The sequence below is a fragment of the Accipiter gentilis genome, chromosome 8 (genome assembly GCF_929443795.1).
Source record: "Accipiter gentilis chromosome 8, bAccGen1.1, whole genome shotgun sequence".
Lineage (NCBI taxonomy): Eukaryota > Metazoa > Chordata > Aves > Accipitriformes > Accipitridae > Astur > Astur gentilis.
Genome location: NC_064887.1, coordinates 3048712 through 3072405, shown reverse-complemented (window position 1 = coordinate 3072405; position 23694 = coordinate 3048712). Strand labels below are relative to the sequence as shown.

The 23694-nt window shown below is 42.9% G+C and overlaps 1 protein-coding gene across 2 annotated transcripts in view; it reads left to right on the top strand.

Moving 5' to 3' along the window:
* The window catches only part of ROR1 (receptor tyrosine kinase like orphan receptor 1), a 170961-nt gene that overhangs the window by 113209 nt on the left and 34058 nt on the right, over positions 1-23694 (top strand). The window contains exons 2-4 of one of the 2 annotated variants that reach the window (XM_049809421.1): positions 2516-2587; positions 15069-15356; positions 16822-16852. In XM_049809421.1, the coding sequence (XP_049665378.1) occupies positions 2516-2587; positions 15069-15356; positions 16822-16852 (391 nt within the window). The remainder of the gene's footprint in view (positions 1-2515; positions 2588-15068; positions 15357-16821; positions 16853-23694) is intronic. The other variant, XM_049809422.1, reaches the window with a different exon arrangement.

Here is a 23694-nt window from a genome sequence, read left to right as displayed (position 1 = left end):
TCATTTGTGGGCTGTTAATACTAGAATATTTCCAGGTGAACAAAAGTAATATTACCTACAGAAATATATTGTCGAGTGCAAAACTTGAATGTGTGAGCAGTGTGAATGACATAAGCCATTGCTTGTGGGTTTGAGCGGTGCCCTGTGGACATAAGAGATGGACCTGTTTGGTCTCAACAGGAGGTGTGAGAGGCAATGGCACCTCAGATCCCTCTCTTGGAGGGGTTTTATCATAGGCTTGCAGGAGCTGCCCCATTTTTGGGGTAGGAGGGATGGAAGGGCAAGGGAAGGTGTAGGAGATTGAGCATCCCATTCTCCGGTACCAGCCCGGCACCGATTGGATCCTGGTCTGCATTTGGCCCACCAGTTATTTGTCACCCACCCCACATCTCCACTTTAGCCTCAGAGCAAATCCTGGGCACCGTCAGCCACCGTGTCCTGCTGCCTGGATAGTCGTGGTCACCATGAAGGTGATATTAGCACTGGATCCGTTCTGTTTTCCTTAAACCTTGGAGGTCTTTCAGCCACGTGGTCCCTAACATTTGGGTTAGGTAAGAAGCTCAACTGTTAAAAAGTAAAGAACAAGGAGGGATGCACCCAGTGGGCCAAAATCTCAGCTTGTGTAAAGAGGTGTCACTGCTGACTTCAGAGCGGTGCCATTTTACATGGGCCCAGGATCTGCCCTCATCAGTGGGTTTCTGCCCTGCGTATCTGCACAGGCCAGGGGCCATGTTTGTAGGTGAGTTATAATGCCTTCAATTTCGGTGTTTACACTGGAAATACTTGACAGAGTCTTAAATAAGCAGTGCTACCAGGTGGGCTTTTAAGAAAGGCGATATTTATAAAAAGTGTACTGCCTGTATCTGAACTTAACGGCTTCATGCATTTGTATGACTTTGTGTTTACAATTTTCTTGTGTTTTTTTTAATGAAATGGAATATTTGCCAACTGGTCAAATAAACGCAGAACATCTTTGCGTATCCTGGCCCTGCCACAGTTTTATGAGTGAAATTGCTTTGTAGTTAAAAACTGTCTGGGAACAAGCTAAAGGGATGGCGTCAAAATATAAACAAGACACTTAAAACTATTCCTGTTCTCATCTGGGATCATGCTGATGCTCACCATCCTGACTCTGCCCTCACTGTGCACCTGTGGGACCAACTGAGATCACCCGGCACTGCCAGGGTGCAGAATCGGGCTGCAGGGTGTTAATTTGTAGTGAGTCTTTTCAGCGTCTCAGATCGGGAGCTGACACATTGAGCACTGCTTGTTTTTTATTTCAAGTTCACTCTCGGCTCCTGCGTTCAGTGCCATAGCACTCCTGTCCAGCATGGCTTTCCTCCTTTTCGAGGCCAGGTTTCCCGGGCTGGGTGGACACAGGGAATTAGGAGGTGCACTGCGTTTCTGTGCCATGTAATGTGTGTGCACACCTCTTCCTCCCACTGTCACTCACTGAAGTTCGTATATATGTGTATTAATCCCCGGGGGTTGACTCTTGAGAGATCATGCTCCGAAAGCAGTCCTTCCCAGATGCCTGAAGGGCCTCGTAAGGCGCACGTGGGTCCGCTGTTACAAGGGGACAGTAATTCCCCCCACGCCGCGTGACGATGGGTTTACGCTGCTGAATGTGGTTTTGCAAAGACCCTCAGGGAGCCCAACAAACATCTCATCGTGGATACTGTGCCTGGCCACCACAGCCCGTTGGGATGTGGCAAGCGCTACGGCAGCAGTTACGCACCAAAGTCCTCATATGGGTGTTTGATGAAATCGTCAACGTTCGGATCGGGGAGGTGCTTTACCGCGACCTATAGCTGAGGCTGGAAGTATGCTGGTAGTTCCCTTAACACCATCCTCCGTACGACTTACTGTTTGCGTGTTAAAAACAAGGTAAAAATATAAGTGAAGACTGATGTCACCATTCAGCTTTTTCTTGAAAAGGAAAAAAGTATAATAGCAATGAGAAAATGCTACTGACATTCACATCAGCCTTTCCAGCCTGTGTTTACAAGAGTCGTAGGAGGATTTTTCATACAAGTAGCCCTATTAACTCCAGTGCATAAACTGTGTCTCTTGTGCACACGGGTTTGCAGGATTAAAATCACTTGTAAATGTTAATAGATAACATGTTCAGCAACCTCATAGCATTTGTGTTTTTCTTAGCTGTAACACTGCAGAGTCATTCTACCTCTATAAAACTGGTGGAGAGATTTTAAGGTGGGCCAAATACATCTCAAGGATTGGTTGCTTAATTAACACAAGGCCTCACAGCGACAGCATTGCAAAACAAACTCCAGCGCTGGCCCTGTGCCTTTTTCCACTTCACTGGTTCTGCTACCCATATGTCTCAGCCTGCCAACACAGAGCATCGAGTGCATTTTAATAGCTGCTGTTCTTCAAATAATTTTATTACTGTGACAGCGGCTTTATAAATTCCTTATACTCTTCTGATGATATAGAATCAATATATTAACAGCATCCTTTTTTTTTTCCTTTTCTTTCTGTTTTTCCCTTGTAGGAGCAAATACATCAGTTGTTGCTGATTTCATGCCTACATCATCATGGAACATCTCAAGTGAATTAGATAAAGGTAAGTGGACAGAAAAAAAATAGAAAGATGTGAAATCAGATTTTAATATCTCAGTTCTTCTTCTTGACTTGGCCAAATCAGGAAGCAAAGGGTTGAGGGGGCATTTAAGATAAACCTCATTTGCCTTGTGATCGTTTGACATTTAATTATGTGTGGTTCTGTGATTGCTGGAGAAAGCTGTGTTCGTTTCTTGTACCAGTAAAATGTTCCATGTGGTAAAAATATTTCAAGATGTGAGTTCTGTTGGTTTATGAACTGCTTGACATTTTGTCTGGTGGATCTTAGGATTTGAACTCAAAATTAACAAGCGTCAGGCACTCAATTTGCCTCGATGTGTTTTATTATGAAATTTTGAGGCTTTAAATTAGTAGAGGGGGAAAATACATTTGCAGGCGGTAATTATGTGTGATTTGGAGCTCTCTGAAGGGTATATATTGTAAAAGAAGGGATGTATTTCTCATTCCCCTTCATTTTGTAAATTATGCACCACCAATTATTTAAGCCAAATTGTTTAGCTTCCTTTAGCCCTTATTGCAAGGCAGTGGCCTGCAGGTTCTGAGTCAATCTGGTCTTTGAAATGCTTCTAAGGTAACGTTAATAGCAGAGGATGCTGTTAGCCACGCTAACTGTGCAATTTGTCAACCATTCTTTTCATTTGCTTATAACTTTGCCAACCATTAACTATTTAGACTGAAATTTCCCATAGTGGAGTTCTGCCACAGATGGTTTTTCCAAATGTTTTTGTCTGCATTTTGTTAATGTTTTTTTATGAACATGTGTTCATAATGTTTTATGTTTATGCATAAATATGTTTTCTGTGCTTAAGTACGAAGAGAATATGTAGTTCTGAGTACTTCAAGGCAAGGTTGACTCTTTCACATCTGCCTTCCCACCAGGGAAGGAGCAGGACTTTCTGGTAATCCAGGACACATTGGAGAAGACAAAAGTCAAAGAGCTTGCGCTTGCTGGTGGGAAAGGGAGAAAAGCATGTACTCATTAAGCAGAGAATTCCCAGTTCACAGCAAATTGCTGAAAGAAGGTGTTGACAGAAGGGATGTCTTATTCCACTGCAGTGATGCATCCAGGTGCCCGTGGCAGGTCTGCAGGTTCGGGCTGTGCTCCGGGAACGTCCCAAAACTGCGGAGAAGCGAGGGCAGTGGTTCCCCCAGACAGGATGCCTGCATGTTTATTTACTTGTTTGGCAGCTTTGCTTGGTTTTTCAAGAAGTAAGAAATAAATATGGGGCCCAGAAAAACCAAGTTAAGGCCACAAAGCTAAGCGCTCAAAAATTAGGAAATGCCAGAGAGAAGGCAATCGGACAGTCTTCATTCAGGCCTCTTACAAATATCCTTGGCAAGCAGCCTTTACTAATCTACAGGGTAGATTTTTCTCTAGGAACCCAACCCATGATCACAGAAGACAGGGTCACACTTTGTTGAGGTTGTGGAAATATTTTTTGCAAATGATCATCAGTGATATATTCTTTGTTCTCTCCACTGTGATGCCAAGGGTTCAACTAATAAAGCGCCGATACATTGCTATATATTGCACAGAAAGCTATGTATCTCCAGCCAAAACATAGATAGAGGGGAAGGTACACAAGAGATATTGAAGATAATGTAATTTTACAGTAAATTGCATCTGATCTGTGCTGAAAAATAGCCCCCAATAGCTTCTTTTTGTTATTCCTAATGGGAGGTTTTGTATGGACTGGTTTCTTATGATCAGGGTGATTTTTAACCCATATTTTGGTTAAGCTTTCTCTCAGCTGGTAGTTCAAATGCTCCTTTTTTTTCAGTAGCGTGTTCCCTAGGTGGGCACTCTCCAAAACCTTGGTTTGACTGACGTAGGTAGGAACGAGAGAAAGGTGCCTGGTGGCAGCACGGACTGCCTGCCTCCTTTGTCATGTGTTTTCTTCCAAACACTCTGCATGCCGGGTTGTATCAGCCAGGGTGGGACATCCAATCCTGGCGTGCTGGCTCTTCGGAAAGCAGCAGCTCCAGAAACTTGGGGTGACTGCCGCTGTCCTGGACGTCGAGCCATCTTGTTGCTGGAAGCAAAGCTTACACTTTCTGTGCCAGCACCGAGCCTGGCCGAGCCACGTTAGTGATTAAACCATTTTCCGCGTTACTTCCATGGCACCTGCTCCTGAGCTGTATTGTCAGAAACAGGTAAAATGAAGTTACAGGCTTCTAATCCACCTGGAATGTGGCAATTACCACTTGTTGGGCTGAATCCTGCATTCCTGGGGGATTACCGGCCCCTTTACTCGAGCTGATTAGCATTTAGACTGCTGTAAGCTTACACACCTAAACACGGATTTACATATGTGATTAAAATGCATTTGCTGCCTAAAAAGCTTAGTCAGAGGGGCGGATTCTCCCAGTGTGCCCACAAGCAAAGCAAAGTGCACATGTTTTGTCTTGTCTAAGAGAGAAGCAGGGTCTTTAATGTGGGAGCTGCTGGTTCTACTAAAAGTCTTTGAAACTCTCGCTTGTATAAAGCCAAATACGCTGCAGCGATGCTGACTTGGTGGGTTGAAACCTCAGAGGAGAAAATTAGGCGTGCACTTAGTTTCCATTTCTTTTGCAAACAAGCATCTCAAGAAATCAACATCCACTTGTCTTTGCTGCAGTCAGTCAGTCATGAGGTCACACAGGCGTCCCAGTAAACTCATTTTAAAGCCTATTAAGTTCACCACATGAAAGTGGTTTCTAGCCAAATTTCCCAATTAAATGGCTGTCTGCATTAAGTGGCTCTAACTCTACCTGCTGCCTTGTGGAAATGAGCATGTCTTCCTCAAATACGTCTCCTGTGTTTGGAAAGGAGGAATAGCTCGTAGTCTTGCTAAACAATATTCTGCATTTTGAAGTAATTACTTAATATGGTGCTTTCCCTAGCTCGGTGAGTTCTGCAGTGATTATCTTACAACTGAGCCCTATTCAGGTTTCAATTTCTATTAAATAAGCTAAATCGACAGCATTAAACAGTTGCCTGTTTATTCTTTTTAACAGGAAATGAATTTAAAAGAGATGCAGCCACCCGTGAAGAGCTGTTGAAAGCAACGATTGATGGGAGGGAGGAGGTGGTTTCTCACCAAAACCTTAAAAAAACAAACAAACTGTGCATAAAAAATAAAAAATAATCACTTTTAAAACAGGGGAAATTTAGCTATGAGCATTTCTCTCCCTTTTCCGACTGGTAAATCATGGCATGCAGAGGGAATGCCACGAGGGAAAAAGAGAAATGAAAATGTGATCCAATAACTGTTTAATTATATAAGGAGAAAGAAGTGAACTTCAGGGGAAAAAGGGGGCTCTGGCGGTAGGAAAAGGCCCATCTCCGGGGGTCAGTGGCAGGATGCGAAGCCTTTCATCCCCAAGTTGCTGGTTGAGATTTCCCTCGGGCTGGGGGAGCCTGGAGCTGCCCAGCGGGTGGGAGATGTCCAGCGGGGACCACAGCTCAGCGCTTTGCCAGGCTCGGAGAAGTCCCCCTCCGTGTGTGCTCCTACATGGCCCCATTGCACCAGGCTTTGTAACCACTCCTGACGCTTGCCACGGCATGGCCGTTCACTTTTGGCAGCTTAAAGCAATTTCCTTATCCAGAAATTGTTTGACATCAGCTGTGGCAATAGGTGATATCTGAGGCAAAACAAAAAGGCCAAGATGAAGTGGGGAGTAAGTGGAATTCACGAGGATGCTCTGCCCTGGTGCTGACTTTTAGGGTCCACGCTCTGTTCTTTAATGCGGCTCTTTTGGGGGGTGCCAGCAGGTGAGGGAGCAAGACAGGCGGCCCCGAGCATTTTTTAATCTTTATTTCTTCTGTTGTTTAAGGCACTCTGGTTTCTCATGTCTCCTGCCTGTGCATTGCTTTCCCTCTCTCCCCTTTCACCAGGGGAAAAGCTCCTGCTCCAGCTCCTTGAGAAAGCTTCCAATTTACCTTGAATTCTTCTTTTCCCCTGATCCTTATTTAAAACAGTGAAGAGCCCTTCATTCAGCTGCTTCTCTTCCACAAAAACGATTGTGGAAGGGTAGGCTTTTCCTTCTGTCAGATGTTGGTTTATTTACAAAGAAATAGATAGGCCTGAACTTGAATGAGAGCCTATTTACGTCTGATACAGTAGAGGAATTGCTTGGGAACTCTTCATCCTTAGGCAAAGATAATATTGGAGCCTTTGCCAAGAAAGAGTCAGCTTTGAAATATTATTTTCTTTTAACTGTGAGCAGGATTCAACTTCAGTGGACGTTCACTCTACAGGATTGATAAGAGAATGATGCCGTCACTGCAGCTTCGCACGATCACGTCCTCCCGGTCCCCTCATGCCCACCTGCAGCCTCCTCAGGAGCCCGTTTCACCGTGGCAGCTCCCTGACCACGCGCGGGGATGCGTCCTGGCCACGGTTGAGCCGGAGCTGAGGACACTGGTGCTGGGGTGCAGCATGTTATCTCATTGCCAGTACCTCCTCTTCCCAGGAGCTCTTCACTTGGTCCTTCAGTTTCCAAAGAAAACCTATTAGTGTGAGTTTTTGCAGATACTGCCTTTTTTTCCTTTCCCGTTTCATGGCTTATCTGCTTTGGCAAGCAAATACAAAACATTAGAATGAGTCAGGTCTTGGGAACCTTTTTCATTTCCAGACGTCCATGGTCCCAAGTGCGGGCTTTGAGCTCCCCACTGCTCACAGCCTCTCTGTGTGGCACAGACCTTGCGGTCACTGCTGCAGCAGCACTTGGCAGTCTCGTGGTGCTCCAGGTGTTATATGGAAAGCAAACATTCTGCAGAGAGCTTGGCAGCAAGAGTCAAGATTTTACAAAATGCACCCCAAGTTACTCAGTGGTTTAAGGTTAAGCTGGGATTTATCCTTAAGTATTCAAAGGCGTATCAATACAAGGATCACCTATAGCAAGCCTGGGAAGGTCTGGGGATCCAGAGCAGAAAACTACTGGGGAAGGCCAAAACAGAGGATGGGAGAACTGCAGTATTTGCTCCACTACCCTGTGCGTGAGACTGCGTGTCATTAACTTCTTGGAGATCCTTGTGTGGGCAGAGCATCCTCCGGCAGGGTGGGTTGCACGGCAGCTACCGCACAAGAGGAGGCCACGGAGCACAGAAGGGGCTGCAGGACATCCCGGTGGGTACACACTGCTGGTGGACCCTTTGGGTCTGGAGGCTTCCCGAGGGGAGAAGCAAGCCTTGTTGTCCTTATTGATGAATCCAGGCTAAAGTTGTCGCCTTGGTAGCTCTTTCCAGGCAGGGAGTTGACCTGGCTATGAGTTCTCATAGGGAAAATCTTTCTGATGTCCCAGGGAGAATTTGACTCCTAGGCAAACTACATCTTAAAAAACATAAACAAAACCAAACGTGAAGAAAACCAAGTGGATTGAGGCCTCCTAACTTCAGCCCCAGTTCTTTAGAGATTTCCAGATTTTCTTTTGAAATCACTGGACGTGAATTTGATACACGTGGTGAAAGGGGAAGAATTACAGCTTTCACATTCATGCACAATTTACCTTTTTATTTTCCTTTATTATCTGGGGGATATTTGGTAAATCAAGCTCCCCTGATGGGGCTCAGGATTCTGATTCTATTTGTGGGGTCCTGTTAGTAGCGAGGCAGTAAATTACTGCTACTTTGTTTGAAAATTTTTTTAGCCACAGTACATTAGCTCCTTTTGTTTGCTTTTCCACTGACAGAGTGTACGTTTTTATTTGAGAATTTGTGTTTCTTGAATGTTTCATTTATAAATAATACAGGGTGTGAAATTTGAAGGTCACAGAACACAACTTGAAAAAGAAACCACCCTGAGTAACGCTGGGCATTCATGGCAAAAATCTTTCAGAAAATGCTTCGCTTACATTGGATTTTTTTGTATAACCTCACTGTGTGCAGCAAATATCTGACCATTATACATAAGGTAACTATATATAATAACCTTTTCCTGGCTCATCCAGCTATCTTTGTTTATTTGAAAGATTGATAGATCAGAGGGTCAAGGGACGTGTTTTATTGTAAGTTTCTGTTCCAAATTTCCTGACATTTTTGGTTTAAAAAAAAAATAGGCCTTTAAAAGGCACAGAAAGGGCTAATAAGAACCAGATCCTAAAGTGATGCTATGTCAAAATGTCAAAAATAACAGCTTTTCTTTGACTCTACAGCATTAATCTTAAGGCACATACCTTTCTATACACCCTTCCTTTAATAGCTTGAGTTTTGTACATGGCTCTTTACTGCAGAGCCGCTTCTAAAGTGACAACAAAATCCCTTGATGGTTTTCAGTAGTTGGGTTTATAGCTGGATGTGGACATTTGTTTACCTATTCCAAATCACTTTTTTTGTGATAAAGTTTAGAGGCTTCCTACTTGTGCTATAAAATGGGTTCCTGAGTAAAGAAAAGCTTCGTTTCCCCTTGCCAGATTGTAGCGTCAAAGCTATCACCAAGACATCTGTCCTTAAACCTGAAAGTTGACTCATAAGAGGAGAGGCAGATGCGAACTGTCAAATGCATATTAAGAATTCACATAGGCATGAAGGGCAGTGAGTTGTCCAGTTCCTATCCAAAAGCAGTGGGATTCAGCTGCTCAGCCCCAGATAATTTTTTGGAAGTCCGCTGGCATCTGTGCTCTGGTTTCCCTTCAAAGCCCTCCCTCCCCTGTGGCCCAGGGCAATCTCTAAGCTGCTAATTATTAGAGAGTAGCAATTAATTCTGAGAATCCCAAATACAGAGAATGTCCCACATGGACATCTGAAGAGCTGTAAAGCTTCAGGCAGTGGTCAGCCTGTTTCAGTTCAGTAAATTATCCTTGGGTGGCACTGAACCCTCTACATAGTGTCGGGGAAGAGAAAGCCCAACACACAGCTGCACCCTGTATCCCAAATTGAGTCTTGCACATACACATTGCTGAAGGAACTCGTTTGAAAATAAGCTGGGCAAGCAAAGGCAGTAGAGTATTGCCTTTTGTCCCAAGACAGTTGACATTGAATATTTCCACTTGATTGCCTGGACTTATTTAACTCTGATATTCTTCATATGGGTTGCCAAATCATGGGCTGAGTGCGGTATCCCTTTCCTCCCACTGTCATTCCTCTACTTTTATTCTTTTAAAATAAGTGAAATTCCAGCCGGGAGTCTTCCTTTTGCGCTTTTTAATAACAAGGGGGTGTTGGTCAGACCCACAGATCGGACCTGCCAGGAGTTGTCTTCTTTTGTGAGTTATGGGCAGATCAAGCAATCAATGGTTAATCCTTTTTCCAACTGAGAAGCATGTGCTCTGTCTACGGCCACACTTCTGTCAGAAATCCTGCTGGTTCCTTCTTTAGCTTAAAACTCACATCAATTGAACATACGGAACAACCAGCAAACCCCTCCAGCGTCTTCAGGCTGGGTGGGCTCTGCGTTGTTGACTTTCCTCAAAGAGATCAATTCCACAGAGAAAATTTCCAAAGGTCCGAATGGTGGTACTGATACCTGTGAGTACGGGGCACGTCCAAGTGTAGCATCAGCCTGGACTAATGTGGATAATCGAAAGCTCTGAAGGAATGAAAATGCTTCTTTCCAGACTAGTATGTTAAATCAGACAGACCGTGTCAGACCCTCTGATGTGCTTGACAGGCTCTTTCTCTTTAGACAAAGGTTATCAACTCTTCAAGTTACCAATCACTAAATGTTTCTGTCTTGCAGCCACTGACTGAGACACTTTTTGCATTTCTTCTTGCCAATGTGCATTATGACAGAGAACTGGTGAGCTGCTAAACCTTTTGGTGCAAAAAGATAAATGCAATAAGCAGTCTGTAAGATGGGTGTCCCAGCTGCCTGACTCCAGCCGGGTCAGGTGGTTGCTTTACGTGCTGCAATGCAGATTTGAACTTTCAAATCCAGAATTAGAATTATTCTCTAGTCTAGCAGCTGGAAATGGTGTCCCCACAGCTGCAGGTTTGCTTGAGAAAAGGTTTGGAGATGTTCCCTTCCAGAGAAGTGTGTTGTTACACATCTATAATGGGAAGTAACTTGGTACACCGGCCTCTCTGTTGCACCTGGATTAAAGCTGTTTTCAGGCTTGCGACAGCTTGAATGGAGACTTTAATTTTAGCTTTTCTTTGAATATTCCGAAAGATCAGAAGGGCATAAAGGAAAGGATAAATGAAACAATTCTTCTCATAAAATGAACATTTCAGGGTCTAATCCTGCATCCCCGTCGTGCTTTAAACACCTAGTGAAATCAGAAACACATAGCACACACAGTGCTTGGGGGGAAAAAGGTCTCACTGTGGCCAGCAAAATCCTCCTCCAAGCAAAGAGGGTGTTACTGCTCTAAGATGTGTCTTTGGTAATTTAAGATAGAGTAACCATGTGGTCACAGAGGAGATTAACATTCCTTGGCCAGAAAGGACGAGCTCTTATTTTGAAAGCCACCTGGGTTCCACTTAAAAGTAGTAGAATACTTCAGGATTTATTACGACCGGGCAGACTCCTATTTAACAATGTCAAGACAGAGCTGTGGAAACACACACACTTTTCTTCTTTTGAGACACGCAACGCACTGCATTTTGTCCTTGCACAGCTGTTGCTATTCTGTAACATCAAACCAGCAAAAAGCTTGGCCATGAAGGATACCTAATATTTGGATTTTATATGCAGTGTCTCCAATTTATGCGCTTAGAATCATGAAGATGACTTATGATGTGTTGTGTTTGCATTGGCAACGGCTCAAAACCAGAAATATATTTCAGGCTTGGCTTTCCAGATATTATCTCAAGTCATTTAAAAGTTCATTATAGGGCACCCGCTAGTGCTGCTATAGTAAAGGGGCTGTCAGCATTTTTCAAGGGTTTATAACTCAGCCATTAAAAAAAAAAATCTCTGTGGGCTGAAACTTGGCATTCAGGGTCTAGACCCAGCAGTAAATTGTTTTTACAAATTAAAAAAAAATCGGTTTGACTATTATTAAATTATAGGTGGGCTAAATTTTATTTAGAACTTTTTCAGGCCATTCTCCCATAGTTCTGTAAATTAAAATGTTTCCAAAATGTTTTTATAGAGTGCTACTCTAAAATATGGACCGGCTTTTGTTATGTTCTTGAAACCCTGAGATTTAACTTAAAATATAACAACAGTGCTTACCCCAGCGTAGCACTTTTCACCTTCAAAGTGCTTTACGAGCATTATCTCATTAATGTACATAGCAGCCTCCCCATGATGTAAGAGGGATTATTATCCTCACTTTATAGCTGGAGAGATTGAGCCAAAAGGTTTAAGGCTGTTTTTAAAAGGACTTAGTTGCACAAATCCCATGTGAGCTTTTGATTGGCTTTGGGTGTCTACTTCCCTTTGGCTCTTCTAAAAATCACAACTGAAGTGATTCACCCAAGACTACTCAGAGCCAGGATTAAAACTCAGAATTTCCAATGGCCAGTGCCACTAGACTGTTTAATTCTAAGAAGCGCAGTAGTTATTTTGTACATAAGAACCACCGTGTTTCTAAGAAATTATTCTTTAGGTCAGAGGGACTCAACTCTGGGCATCTGGGGAGCTCGCTGATGGCAGGGAGGCTGTCAAATGAAACATGGGAAAATACGGCGTGTTGTGAGACCGTGGCTATGCGACACAGCGTCTTCGTCGTGTGTGCAAGCAGCAGGCCCATGCCCGTTTCATCGGCCCTGTTCGCCTCCTGCCGAAAGCACAAAAGGAGGTTTTACTCCCGTTTTTCTTGGCCTTTGGTCCCAGAAGGAGGAGATGTTAACGCTGATGGCACCAGAAAGTGGCCGACGGCGGGGGTGGGGGGTGACCTGGACAGAAACCTGGTCACAGGCAGGAACTATTTTATATGTTCTTTGCGTAGTTGTTCTTAAAGGGAGAGGGTGGTGGCAGTAGCTTTGGAGATTTGATGGGGTTTGGTAGGTGAGAGTTAGACACAAGTATTAAAAGTAAAATTGGGCTTCTCTTTGGCTGCTCCATGCTGGGCAAGGACAGCAATGGATGGCTTTTGTGCATGCCAGGCAAGGAATGCTCATAATTTTTATGCCTCAGTAACAGTCCAAGGTTTTTTGGAAGCACTGTTAGACATTAATCTCATTTTCAATTACAGAACTGCTTTGTCTGTAAGAAATGTCTTCTCACGAATGAAGCTTGCATTTGCTTGAAACCTGCCCTGTTTAAATCTCATCTCAGGTGATCTGCTTGATCTGATTTATGATTTGGATGCCAAATTCATGGATTTGAGGACTAAGCTAAGCTAAGTTTACCAGATACATTTTGCTTTAGTGTTTTTTAGTAGTTCATGGAGGAAGGTGGAGAACACTTAGAGGAGTCAGAAGCGCCTGGTGCTGAGCGGCTATTTCTGTTTGTACCAATAGACAAGTTGCACCATAGCTCTTGCGTTACAGCCATGCTTTTTCACTGACTTACTGTTGCTAGTGATACTTTAAAATCCTTCTCCAGCCTTTGGAAACCTGCCCTACATCCTTACTCCTTTATTTGCCACTGCTGTATACCATAGGACCTTTAAAATATTTTATTTACTGTGGTATTTGTCAGCAAGACCATCACAGGACTGAGGCCATTCTGTTTTCTGACTGTGTTATACCGTAGATGTCTGAAACAGTCTTTGAAATGTTATCAGGAATTATACAACTGACTGTGGTATAGAAATGTTACATTGGATAATTAAATGCGGTTATCCAGTTCCATGCTATTAGTGCAATTTTATTAAACCCAGATCATGGAGAGAACCCAAGAATACGTGTGCTGACTTAGATTGTGCTTCCCAGAGAGGTTATTAAGATAGCAAGTCAGAAACATTTCTAGTCTTGCAATGCAGCATGCAGAAATGGTTCTGGAGAGCTGAAAGGCCAGTCTGACACCCTGGCACCGGACCCTGTTTTCTGCCTTCACCAAAGGCTGGGATCTCTGCCCTTTTTACCCCATACATAGATCTCCTAACTAATTAGATCCATGGGAGCATAGGTAACAGCCCTATTTTGCACAGTTTCATACCTGCACGTTAAAAGGCTACTCAATCAGTGAAAAAAAAATACGTGTGTGGGCAGTGCTTTTGTGCTAAACGTTAATCCTAATGGCTCCTCAAGACCAAATGAGAACAGGGACGCCTTGTATAAAGTGCCATGCAAATACAGGGTAAGAGCTTACATGTTAAACAGGTTAAATACAAAGGAAAGAGATATTGCTATACTCAGAACGTAATGAACGGAGTAGATAGCGAAGACATGATTAAAGTAAATAATTAGGGAAGTGAATTAGTTAGGCAAGTTAGGTGGCTAAGCTGGTTTTATACGTGCTAGAGATTTTTTTCATACTATTAGGCAGGCTTATTGCTGGAGTTAACAGTAGATGTACCTGAGAACAGTGGAGCATAAGCAGCATAGCACAAGTTTACGTACCGATAGGCTTTTCTTGACCTCCCGGGTTGACTCGGAGAGCGCAGGAGCGGAGTACAGCCTCCGGAGTTCTCATTCCTTGGCTGCCCTGCTGAGACAGCCAGCAGATGATAATGGGGTTTGGCCAGTAATGACCACTGTTAGATTTGAACCTGTGACACGGAGATGAAAGCCTGCGTCTTCCATTCCCTGTACCCAATCCATCTCGCTCTCTGCTTTTAAAGGATTTAATTCAATGTTGAATACAGTTAACTAGAAATAGTCCCCTTCCTGAACGATGCAGAATGAAATAGCACTTGACAGGAGAAGGCAGTGCTCAAGAATGGATTAGAAGAGATTAATTTTGCTAAATTTTGATTTTACATTCTCTATCTTAACAAAAGAATTCTTGAGCTTCTGTTTGCACCTGTCATGAGACCTATTTCAGATAAACTTCAGTACTCTTAGCAAGGGAAATACTGAGTGAGAAAAAAGTCTCCATCTCCTAGATATGATCCTTACTCCTCATCTATGCAGTTAGTGCTTACAAAATCCTTGACGACATACTGTCTACGCTGCTCTGCAAATCAATTAAAAATGGCTCTAAAATCTTCACTTCCGAGTGATTCATTTCATATATTCCTATATTCTGTGGGTCCTAACATGAGCAGGGGCAGCTCTGCAGAGGCATCAAAATGAGCAGCTAGGTTTCTGATATACGTTTTTCACGTTTATTGGTTAGCAAAAACGAAAAATAAAAGAAAAAAAGAAAAGCAATGTTACCTTCTTTTTCTGTGTTGAATGAAGCCAAATAAGATGAAGTTGAGAAAGTAGAGAGAATCTGTGGCTGTATGAAGGAAGAGAAGTTTTCAAGAAATACAGCATTACTATAGTGCAATGGAAATTCCAAAATTTCTTCCTTTTATTACCATGCAAAACTATATGAGACATATTGTGTGCCCTGAAACATCAATTAACAAGTATTATAATTTTCTACTAAACCTGATAGCCACTTCCTTTGTTTCCCTTTCAAAGACAAGCGTGAGCTCTCTTTAAAATGACATTTCCTGAGCTGGAGTTCCTTATTCACCCTTTTTTTCTTTCTACGTGACAGATTACTTCTTGACGCTTGATGAACCTATGAATAACATAACTACCACCCTTGGCCAGACTGCAGAGCTGCACTGTAAAGTCTCTGGCAATCCTCCTCCGACGGTCCGTTGGCTGAAAAACGACGCGCCAGTTGTCCAAGAACCCCGGAGGATCTCCTTCCGTGCCACAAGCTATGGGTCTCGACTGCGAATAAGGAACCTTGACACTACAGATACCGGCTACTTCCAGTGCGTTGCGACTAACGGCAGAAAGACTGTTTCTACAACCGGTGTGCTGTTTGTAAAGTTTGGTAAGTTTTTTTCCTTTTAAGCTGTTCAAACTGTTACTTAGAAAAACGACTCTGGAGAAAGGCGTGTTTATCTGCTGAAAATGAATGCACTGATGCAGTAGTATCAGCTGCTCTGATTCAGCCTATTTCTGGGAGCATCTCTGGGATGGGAGTTTATCCTCCCTGCCTGTTTGCTCTTCTCTCAGCTGAGACACCCGTGTTGCCAGCTGTAATGGCGGCTTTTACTATATAAAAGCCTACTGGAAGCAGGACTGAAACACAGGGGTCACTAAATGGCAATGTTCATTAGTATGCTACTTGAATGGATTCAGTCCAGAGGAGTAAAAATATTTTATTCTCAGGTGCCTCAGTGACCTTCTTTGTCTCTAATAAGTGAGAAATTTCAGCTTGCAGTGTAGATTGGGGGCATGTTGGTGATATATATGTATACCTGTCGGGTAAAATAAGCACTTTTTCTTCAAAGTTTCTATTGAGATAATTGCCTTCAAAGCTGATCTTACGACTGAGAAGATTCCAAACAAGAAACAGGTTTTGTGTGTCTTCTCTTCCACCTCCACACTCAGAGGGAAGTAATTCACTGAGATGAAGATATTTGCAAAGTCCTAGTTAATCCTCTTAGGAACTGGACAAGTAACACACAATGAATGATGTATGTGATGAGTTTCATAGTCTTTTTTCATAAATCTCCTCCTTTTTCTAAATTCTAATATGAAATTAATCATTAGGTGTTCTCATAAGGCAGTTGTCTTTTAGCTTGTATCTGAAATTTAGGAGATTTTCATCTGAAAGATGATACTTTTGTAGAAGCGTCTGTAGAAAACGGAGAGTATTTTTCTTTTTTCTGACTGGAGCAAAATTAAATCTCACAATTTGGTTTCTAGAGAAAATACTCGTTAGTATGAACTTCCTTGAGATCTGCTGCAGCCGACTCTTCAGTCTGTGCTGTGTCGGTGAACATGCACTCGCGCCCGCTCAGCCCTTCCAGTAGTTGCCAAAATGCAAGTACCGAGAGCAGTAACAGCGAAACCCCCTCAGCCAAACCCCGCTGAGGTCACAGTGAATTTGATCAATGCATCTGAATCAGGCTGAGGTTGAATTCCCTGACAAATAATGAAGATTGATAGGGGGAAATGATGCTGTTTTCTCCCAGTTGTAGTTACAACTCCTGTACAAGCCTCCTGTGGTTTGCTGTGACCTTTTCCGTGATGGCCCAAGACACAGTGGAAATGCAGGACGAGTGCCTCACCTGTTCATTGTCCTCATCTACGGCATTTTGCAGACAATCACTGCTACAGGATATGGTCTTGTCTTCGGTACAGAGAAACTGCAACTTGTCTGTTAAACTACATAAACCACATCCAACATGACAGACTGTTACTTTTATCTTTTAAAAGGTTTTCAAAAGCTTCCTGCTTGCTACCTCACCATAACTCATCACGCTGTTTTTCTTCTGTCACTTTTCCAGGTCCCCCGCCAACAGCAAGTCCAGGATCATCGTAAGTTGTTTCATGTCTGTTATGTCGATTCATTAATCTTGCATTTCAGCAGTCAGAAGTTCATTTTTCATTTCGTGTGACAGGAGCACTTTTACATTCCACTTTAAGTCAGATAGTATGGTAATTTATTATAACTGAATTAGCTGTCTTGTAGATATATTTTCATGTTATCATGTCAACTCCTATTTCTTACCCTAGACTTCTTAATTTCCAATATTATTACCTTTAGATCCTCTGGTGCCTTCAGTCTTTGAACTGATTTCAGTGTACCTACAGGTATGAGTAGAAACTGATCTTTGTACATGTCGCGGCCTAATCTGTAAAAATATTTATCACTCTAAGTAGATTTTGCTACCTAGGGGCTTCTTACTGAATTTAAGGGGACTGATGGTCGTAAACTGTATCTGGATCTATCTGTACCTGTATTAGTAAACTGTCTTAAAACTGAGTTTGTAAAGATCGAGTACGTGGGTGGGGGTAGTGGCTGTTTTTACAACAGCTCCCTGTATCCTAGAGCTCGGGTTTGGTTCCTGCTGCAGGGTCCAAGCTGCTGGGTCTGAGCAGCAGCCACGTTGTTGTAACTTGGCGGTGGAGCTTCTGTCTTTGGTAGCTTTTGAGAATGTACATTTATGTTCCTCTCTAGTTTCAAGATACGTGACCAAACTTGCTCACCTTTTATAGTCCCTTATTGTTTTAAAGTGTGATCTTCAACTCTTCTGAAGTTTGAAATTAATTCTGTGATAGCGTGTCCAGCTTGTTCACATCTTACGTGCATGGTACAATCCTGAAAACCTGCCTCTCCTGGTGAGGGAAGCTGCACCATTAGAAAAGAAATACAGTAACAACTAAAACATAAAATGAAACTATTAATACAATTAGAAGGGATGCAGAAGCTTGGGGATGTGAATGTTCCTCACTGTCCTTATAGAAGATTGTTCACAAAGTATTGCAGAGGATATAAATTAGGGAAGGCATCTGACCACAAAAGGACATGCTAGGATGCCCTCTAATGGAACATCATAAAATGTGTTTTTGTCTTCCCTGTTGAAGGTACCTGACATGAAGTTACTGAGTTTGTTTTTGGAAGGGGAACTCTGCTCGGACTTAGGCTCCGTTTTGTGATTGCAGTGTTCTGGGGAGGAAAGCTTCATGGTGCTGTGGGAAGTGGGGGCTGTTGTGCTCTCTGGCAGTTTGGAGACTTAATTAACGAGTTGAGATGATGTGTATTTTGTGTCTGCTTCCACCTAGTTTGGGGTTTCTGAAATTCGTAAGGTTAAGCGACATGTCCTTGGTGGTCAGAAACCCACGGGAGAGCAGTGTAAGCACAGAAAGCAGAGAGCTGTGCTGGAATTTCACTGTCTAGGCCACTCAGGATTGCCTCACTTTTTTAAAACAAAATAGATTTGGGAACCTTTTCCCCATTTTTCTTTCTGGCAGGGTTTTGGGGTTTTTTTGCCCCCCTGCAAAAAAAAAAAAAGACCACAACTTAACTAGCTAAAAGCCTTGCCCAGTTATGGAGAAGTAACTGCAAATGGTCCTTCTAATACAGTGAGTGTTGGGCTGAGCTCTAAGGTGATGTCTACACAGCATCATCCAGACCATGAGAAAAAACCAAACTAGTGTCATGAGTGCTAGTTTGGAGACTAGGAGTATTACACTCTGCCTGAGCTAAGCACCCTTCTTCTAGCTTAACATGGCCCTGTCTTATTCTGCCTGCAAAGCCCATATATCCAGGGAACAATCACTGTTTTCTGTATGCACCATATCAAACATTAAATAGGCTTTAAAGTGACTTAGTCTGAGATTTTCATTTTGTTTTCAGCATTCTCCACCCATTGGTATGCATGTGTACAAACACAAAGAATGTGAAAAGGTGAAAAAAAAGTGAGATATCCTTTTTAATAGTCCTCTATAATAGTTGACTTTATAATTGTGCCTTATAATTTTGTAACCAAACAAGATATTTAATCACTTCATTACCCTGGGAGGTTGTGGGCTCTGTCTACTAAGAGGTCACATTGTACTATACATTAGAGAGAAACATACTGAAAGAAATGTGCAGAGGGATCTCTGTTTTACTGAATGGAGAACATTTACATTCCTGTAGGAGCTAACCAGATTTAATCTGTGAAATGAGAGAATCAGGAAGGAGCTTATGACAAAGAAATGCTAAACTTGGAGCTCGTACTAAATGAGAGTAAAAAAGAGGTCACTGTACGTCATATTGAACCTAGTTCGTATCTGCTGCCAGTGGCGTGAGTGCAAGAGCCCTACAGATAGCAGGAGCAGGTTAGGTCCAGCTGTGTGAAGCAAAATTGCAAAGAGAAATTGCATGTTGTGGAATGCAGGAGTATTGTATAGCCCACTCATGCATAGCCTTCTCCCTGTACAAGTTGGCAAACAAATTCGTAGCTATGAAATGACTGAAAATTTGGTGGAAGTGCCTGTGGTTAAGAGTGAGCCCACATTATGTAGGTAAGTGTCACAGAAAAGTGTTTGAAGGACTACCGGCTAAAGGCAGCAGTACTCTTCAGCGCAGGGGAACAGAACATTTTGTACAGCTCTGCTAATTTTCTTGTCTGAAAAACAAATTTATTTAAGTTTTTCTAGAGATTAAAATAGAATTTTTCTGATATTTTGATTGCAAATTTCTTCAAATATGAAGATAAGTTGGAGCTTGCTCCCTGCGAGACCCTTTGAATGCATCAGCCCTCGGACTGTTGTGCTGTTTCATAGTCTCAATGCCGTTTTAGGGCTCCTCATTGCTATTAGATGGGCAATAAGTATAGTCATGAGATCTGTGAAAACCAACCCCATCTACGCCAGCCTCAATTTTCAAGTTCTAGGTTGATAGACATACTACGTGTTTGACCTCCCTCCCCATCGCTGAAGACTCACGGAAGTCCTAGGGGTCTAACACTTTCTTCAGGAACAGTCCTGGAAGCTGGGTCGTACAATATCTTCCTGCCGTTTTTCCAAAAGTTAGGGCATTGATCCTGGTGCTTTGGCTAAAACCGGCTGTGGGTCCGTGGGTTCAGCTGATTTTGGTTCCCCAAAATACCTTCACGGGAACCTATGGCTCTCTTCCCTTGCCGTGCAGGCTGACTGCTGGTGTTGCTCTCAGCAAATGGACACTCGCCATACCTCATCATAGGGACATATCATCTTATTTTACAGTGGTTAAATGAAGGCTAAATGTGGAAAGCACTTTGAAGGATGTTGTGGAAATGAAAACTTGTACTTGGATAGTGTTTGACCTTATCAGCATGAGTTTCTTCTCATATGATAAGGCAATGAACAAAATTGATGGCAAGTAGCAGCCTTGTGGAGTGGGTGTGGTTTTCCCATGTTGTCTTTATCAATCTACCATGAGTGGAAGGTTCTGTTCATTTAAGGATTTAATTTGAGGGTCACGTTTTTTAAAAAAATCCACATGCTCAGCACTTTTTCTTCACATAATTTATAGGTGCCGAGTTCTGCACTGATGTGATGGCTGAAAAATAGATGGGCCAACCATAGCTTAAAAATAAAAAGGTTAAATGGATGACTTCTGTAAAAGAAGACAGACAATGCTAGATAACATAATAATTCACGTGTGTGTTACATCCTTATTCTTTCTGCTTTCCTTAAGCACTGTTATAGCTAGCTAACTCAAAAGTCTGATTTGCAAATCAGTCTGAAGCAACTGAAAGAAAATTCAGCAGAAACCCACTACTGCAGTCCATAAGGAAATCAAGGACCCAAGGTATTGCTGCAGTGTAAAGCACTGGCTGACCTGAACGTCCTTCCTTTAACTCCCTTCTGTTTGGCAAAGGTCAGCTTTAAAGCCCTTATCTGGGAGGCCGTGGAGTTACATTCCATTAACATGCACTGCTGCTCTGCATCTCTGACATAGCTTAAAGAAGCTTCTTTTGTTTAAAAAAAAAAACCACAAAAACCCCCACGCTCCTGCTTTATAAATAAATGCTTATTTTATCTTTTGTTTTGCCGGAAGGTGCTACAGATACAGCGCCAGCTACAAGCAACTCGGTGAGCTGTGGGGAGAGTGCGAATGCCTCCGTCCCGTGGTCCAGATGCGTGCCCAGGAACCTGGGCGGCTGCAGTGGCTCTGGCTCTCGGACTACTGGAATAGTTTCCCTAAAGTGGATGGTGTCAAGGGCACCTCCACAACAGGCAGGATGCTTGGGGGGGGCCTCTTCTGGCTGATAAGTCAGGTCCTGCTGGCTCTTGGTGTAAAAGGCCACCATCAGCTACTTTAGCCCCTTCTTTTTCCCATGGAATTTATGTACGAAAACTCAAATTGAATTGATTGAATAATTTGAGGAAGACTGTAGGGAGCGCTTTGCTAGTTAACTCATGTGTCAGTCTATACTTGCGCAGTGCATATTTCTGTGTGTATGTCTATATTGTACACGCATATATATGCACCGCTGTAGCCATCACTTCTAAAAATTTCCTGAAAGACTGTAACTTTAACATTACTTTTGAAGTTCCCATGCTTCATATCACTTTGAAACTCACTTTTTATCCATCATCCACGGCAAGGTTTGGCCGTTTAAAGACGTAGAAGTGTGTATCTTATCCTCGGGTCTCTCTGCTTGCTACAGAGATCAAAATCGGAAAGGGCTGAGGTCAGAGCGCAGCAGATTCCCAGAGATGAGAGAATTTAATATAACAATAGAGATACTCTGGCCTGGAAAATGGTTGTCTGCCCAATCTTCTCCATTATTATTGTCCTTTTTTCCTCATTCTGTATTGTTTTCACTACCTGGAGCAATGGTCCTGTGCTTGCCCTGAACTTCACCCACTCCAGGAGAAATCCTAGGCGCAAGTCACTGAAATTAGAGGAGGTTGAGCACACTTGCACTCTGTTTGAGAACTGCCACAAGGACTATAGTGGGAAAGAAAACAAAACCACTGTTTTACATGGTCCAGTGTGAAAATGAGCTAGACAAACCCTGCTGGAGTATAGTCCAGTGAGAAGAGTTCAGGCAAATGCTCTGTATATTCTGTGTTGGAAAACCACACACAATTTATTGTGTTGCGAGTATGTTTCAAAAAGGCTTAACCTGCAGATTAAATAGTGCGCTCAAGAATATGGATTTTGGAATTAATTACAGTGGAAACACCAGAAGAACAGCATGGCACCTCTTGGAACTTATTCTGTAAGTTCACAAGATGTGGTGGTTTAGGTTTTAAAGGAGAAAAATGACTAGCTCATCAATATTACTGCTCTTGGATGCGCAGTGGTTACTGTGCAGCAGAGAGATGATGGCGTGAATGTAAATCAGACTGGATATATATACCGTGGGCTGGCACCTCCTGAGTAGAGTGTATCCAGCCCTTGTGTCAGTGTTGCTCTTGTACAGTCCTTTTATTCTTAATGTAGCCTTTTCTATATATATAACCTAAATATGGTATTGTTTTGTTCTTTATTTAACCACTGGGAATGAGGAGAGGAGAGGAGGTAAAGAGGAGAGGAGAGGGCTGTAATTTTAAGGGGCATTTGATTCATAAAATCAAATGGGGTTTGTGATTCCCAGAAATAACTTGCAAGGCTTGTGAAACCACAAACCCCAGAGGGTTCTCCCATCCTCTTTTTCAGTGATTAAGGTTTTTTGTTTTGTTTTTTTTTTTAGTTAAACACATCTGGGTTTTTTAGTAAAACAGATCTTTTATACAGTGGCTCTGTGTGGCTGGATGTCAGCATGGTTCCTTCAACGAGAAAACGCATAACCACTGGCCAGCATCCAGGTGAGACTTGGCCATCTGTGTATTTGATTGTGGATTTCAAAAAGTAATAGAGAGACTTTCCCCGTTTGGCCATAGAAGCTAAATTTTATAGAAGAAAAAATGCTGATAAAGAGGCAAGAGTAGGTTCACCAGAGAGCCGCTCTGGCAGCATCCTGAGACTGACCTCCCTGCTTCTGCCCGCTGCCTACCCACAGCACCCAGCACCCCAGGGCTCCTGCACTCAGGCCGGGTGCCAGGCTTGACCCCCAGGATCTTGGTGAAGGAGGAGTAGTGATTTCCAGTCCTGTAACATGTTTTGTGGCCGTCCCAGAAACTACCTTCCTGTTGCTTAGTGACGGTGGAAATTTAGAACGAGGAGTGAATGCAAGTCCCACGAGTTTTGGCGCAGGATCTTTTATAGCCCCGCTGCGTGTTGGCACAACAGTTTGTACATATGGCGTGTAGGATCTGAGACGCAAACTTGAAGTGGGATATTCTATGAGGAGGCCAACATAAATATATCTGTGCAAAAAAATCACGCGGTATGAAGATGAAGTCTGAGTGGCTGATGCTGACAGAAACCATGTTACGTTCTCTTGCATTACTTCATTTGAGTGAAAATAATACTCCCTTAGTTTTGCCAGAGTCTGAGAGTCAGATTATCTGCTGTGAGCATGCCAGTCGTGGAATTGAAATGTTTCTGGGGAGAGCGAGACTTGTCCTCTTCACTGGGTCTTTGATCTGGTGCACGCTTATCTGTTACGCCACTGTCTCACCTTTTCCTTTGTTCTGATTATTCCGCTGCAATTTTCTTCGCAACATTCCTGTAGCATCGCAGATAGTAAGGTGACTGCTGAGGCACCAGGGCGTACGGTTTAGGGTTTTAACGACAACAGTTTAGGAGAGGGCGTGCTCTTGAACTTTCCTGGGCAAGCAAAAATAAATGAAAACCTCTGGGTAAATGTAGTACAGGGTTTAGGAAGCCATATTTGTCTCTTGTATTGCATGAATTGGCTACAGCCAGTATTCTGGTGCATTTTACGTCGCTAAATATACATATGATCTGAGAATCCCAGGATTCTTTGCCTCTTTACCTGCTCTTATCTCCC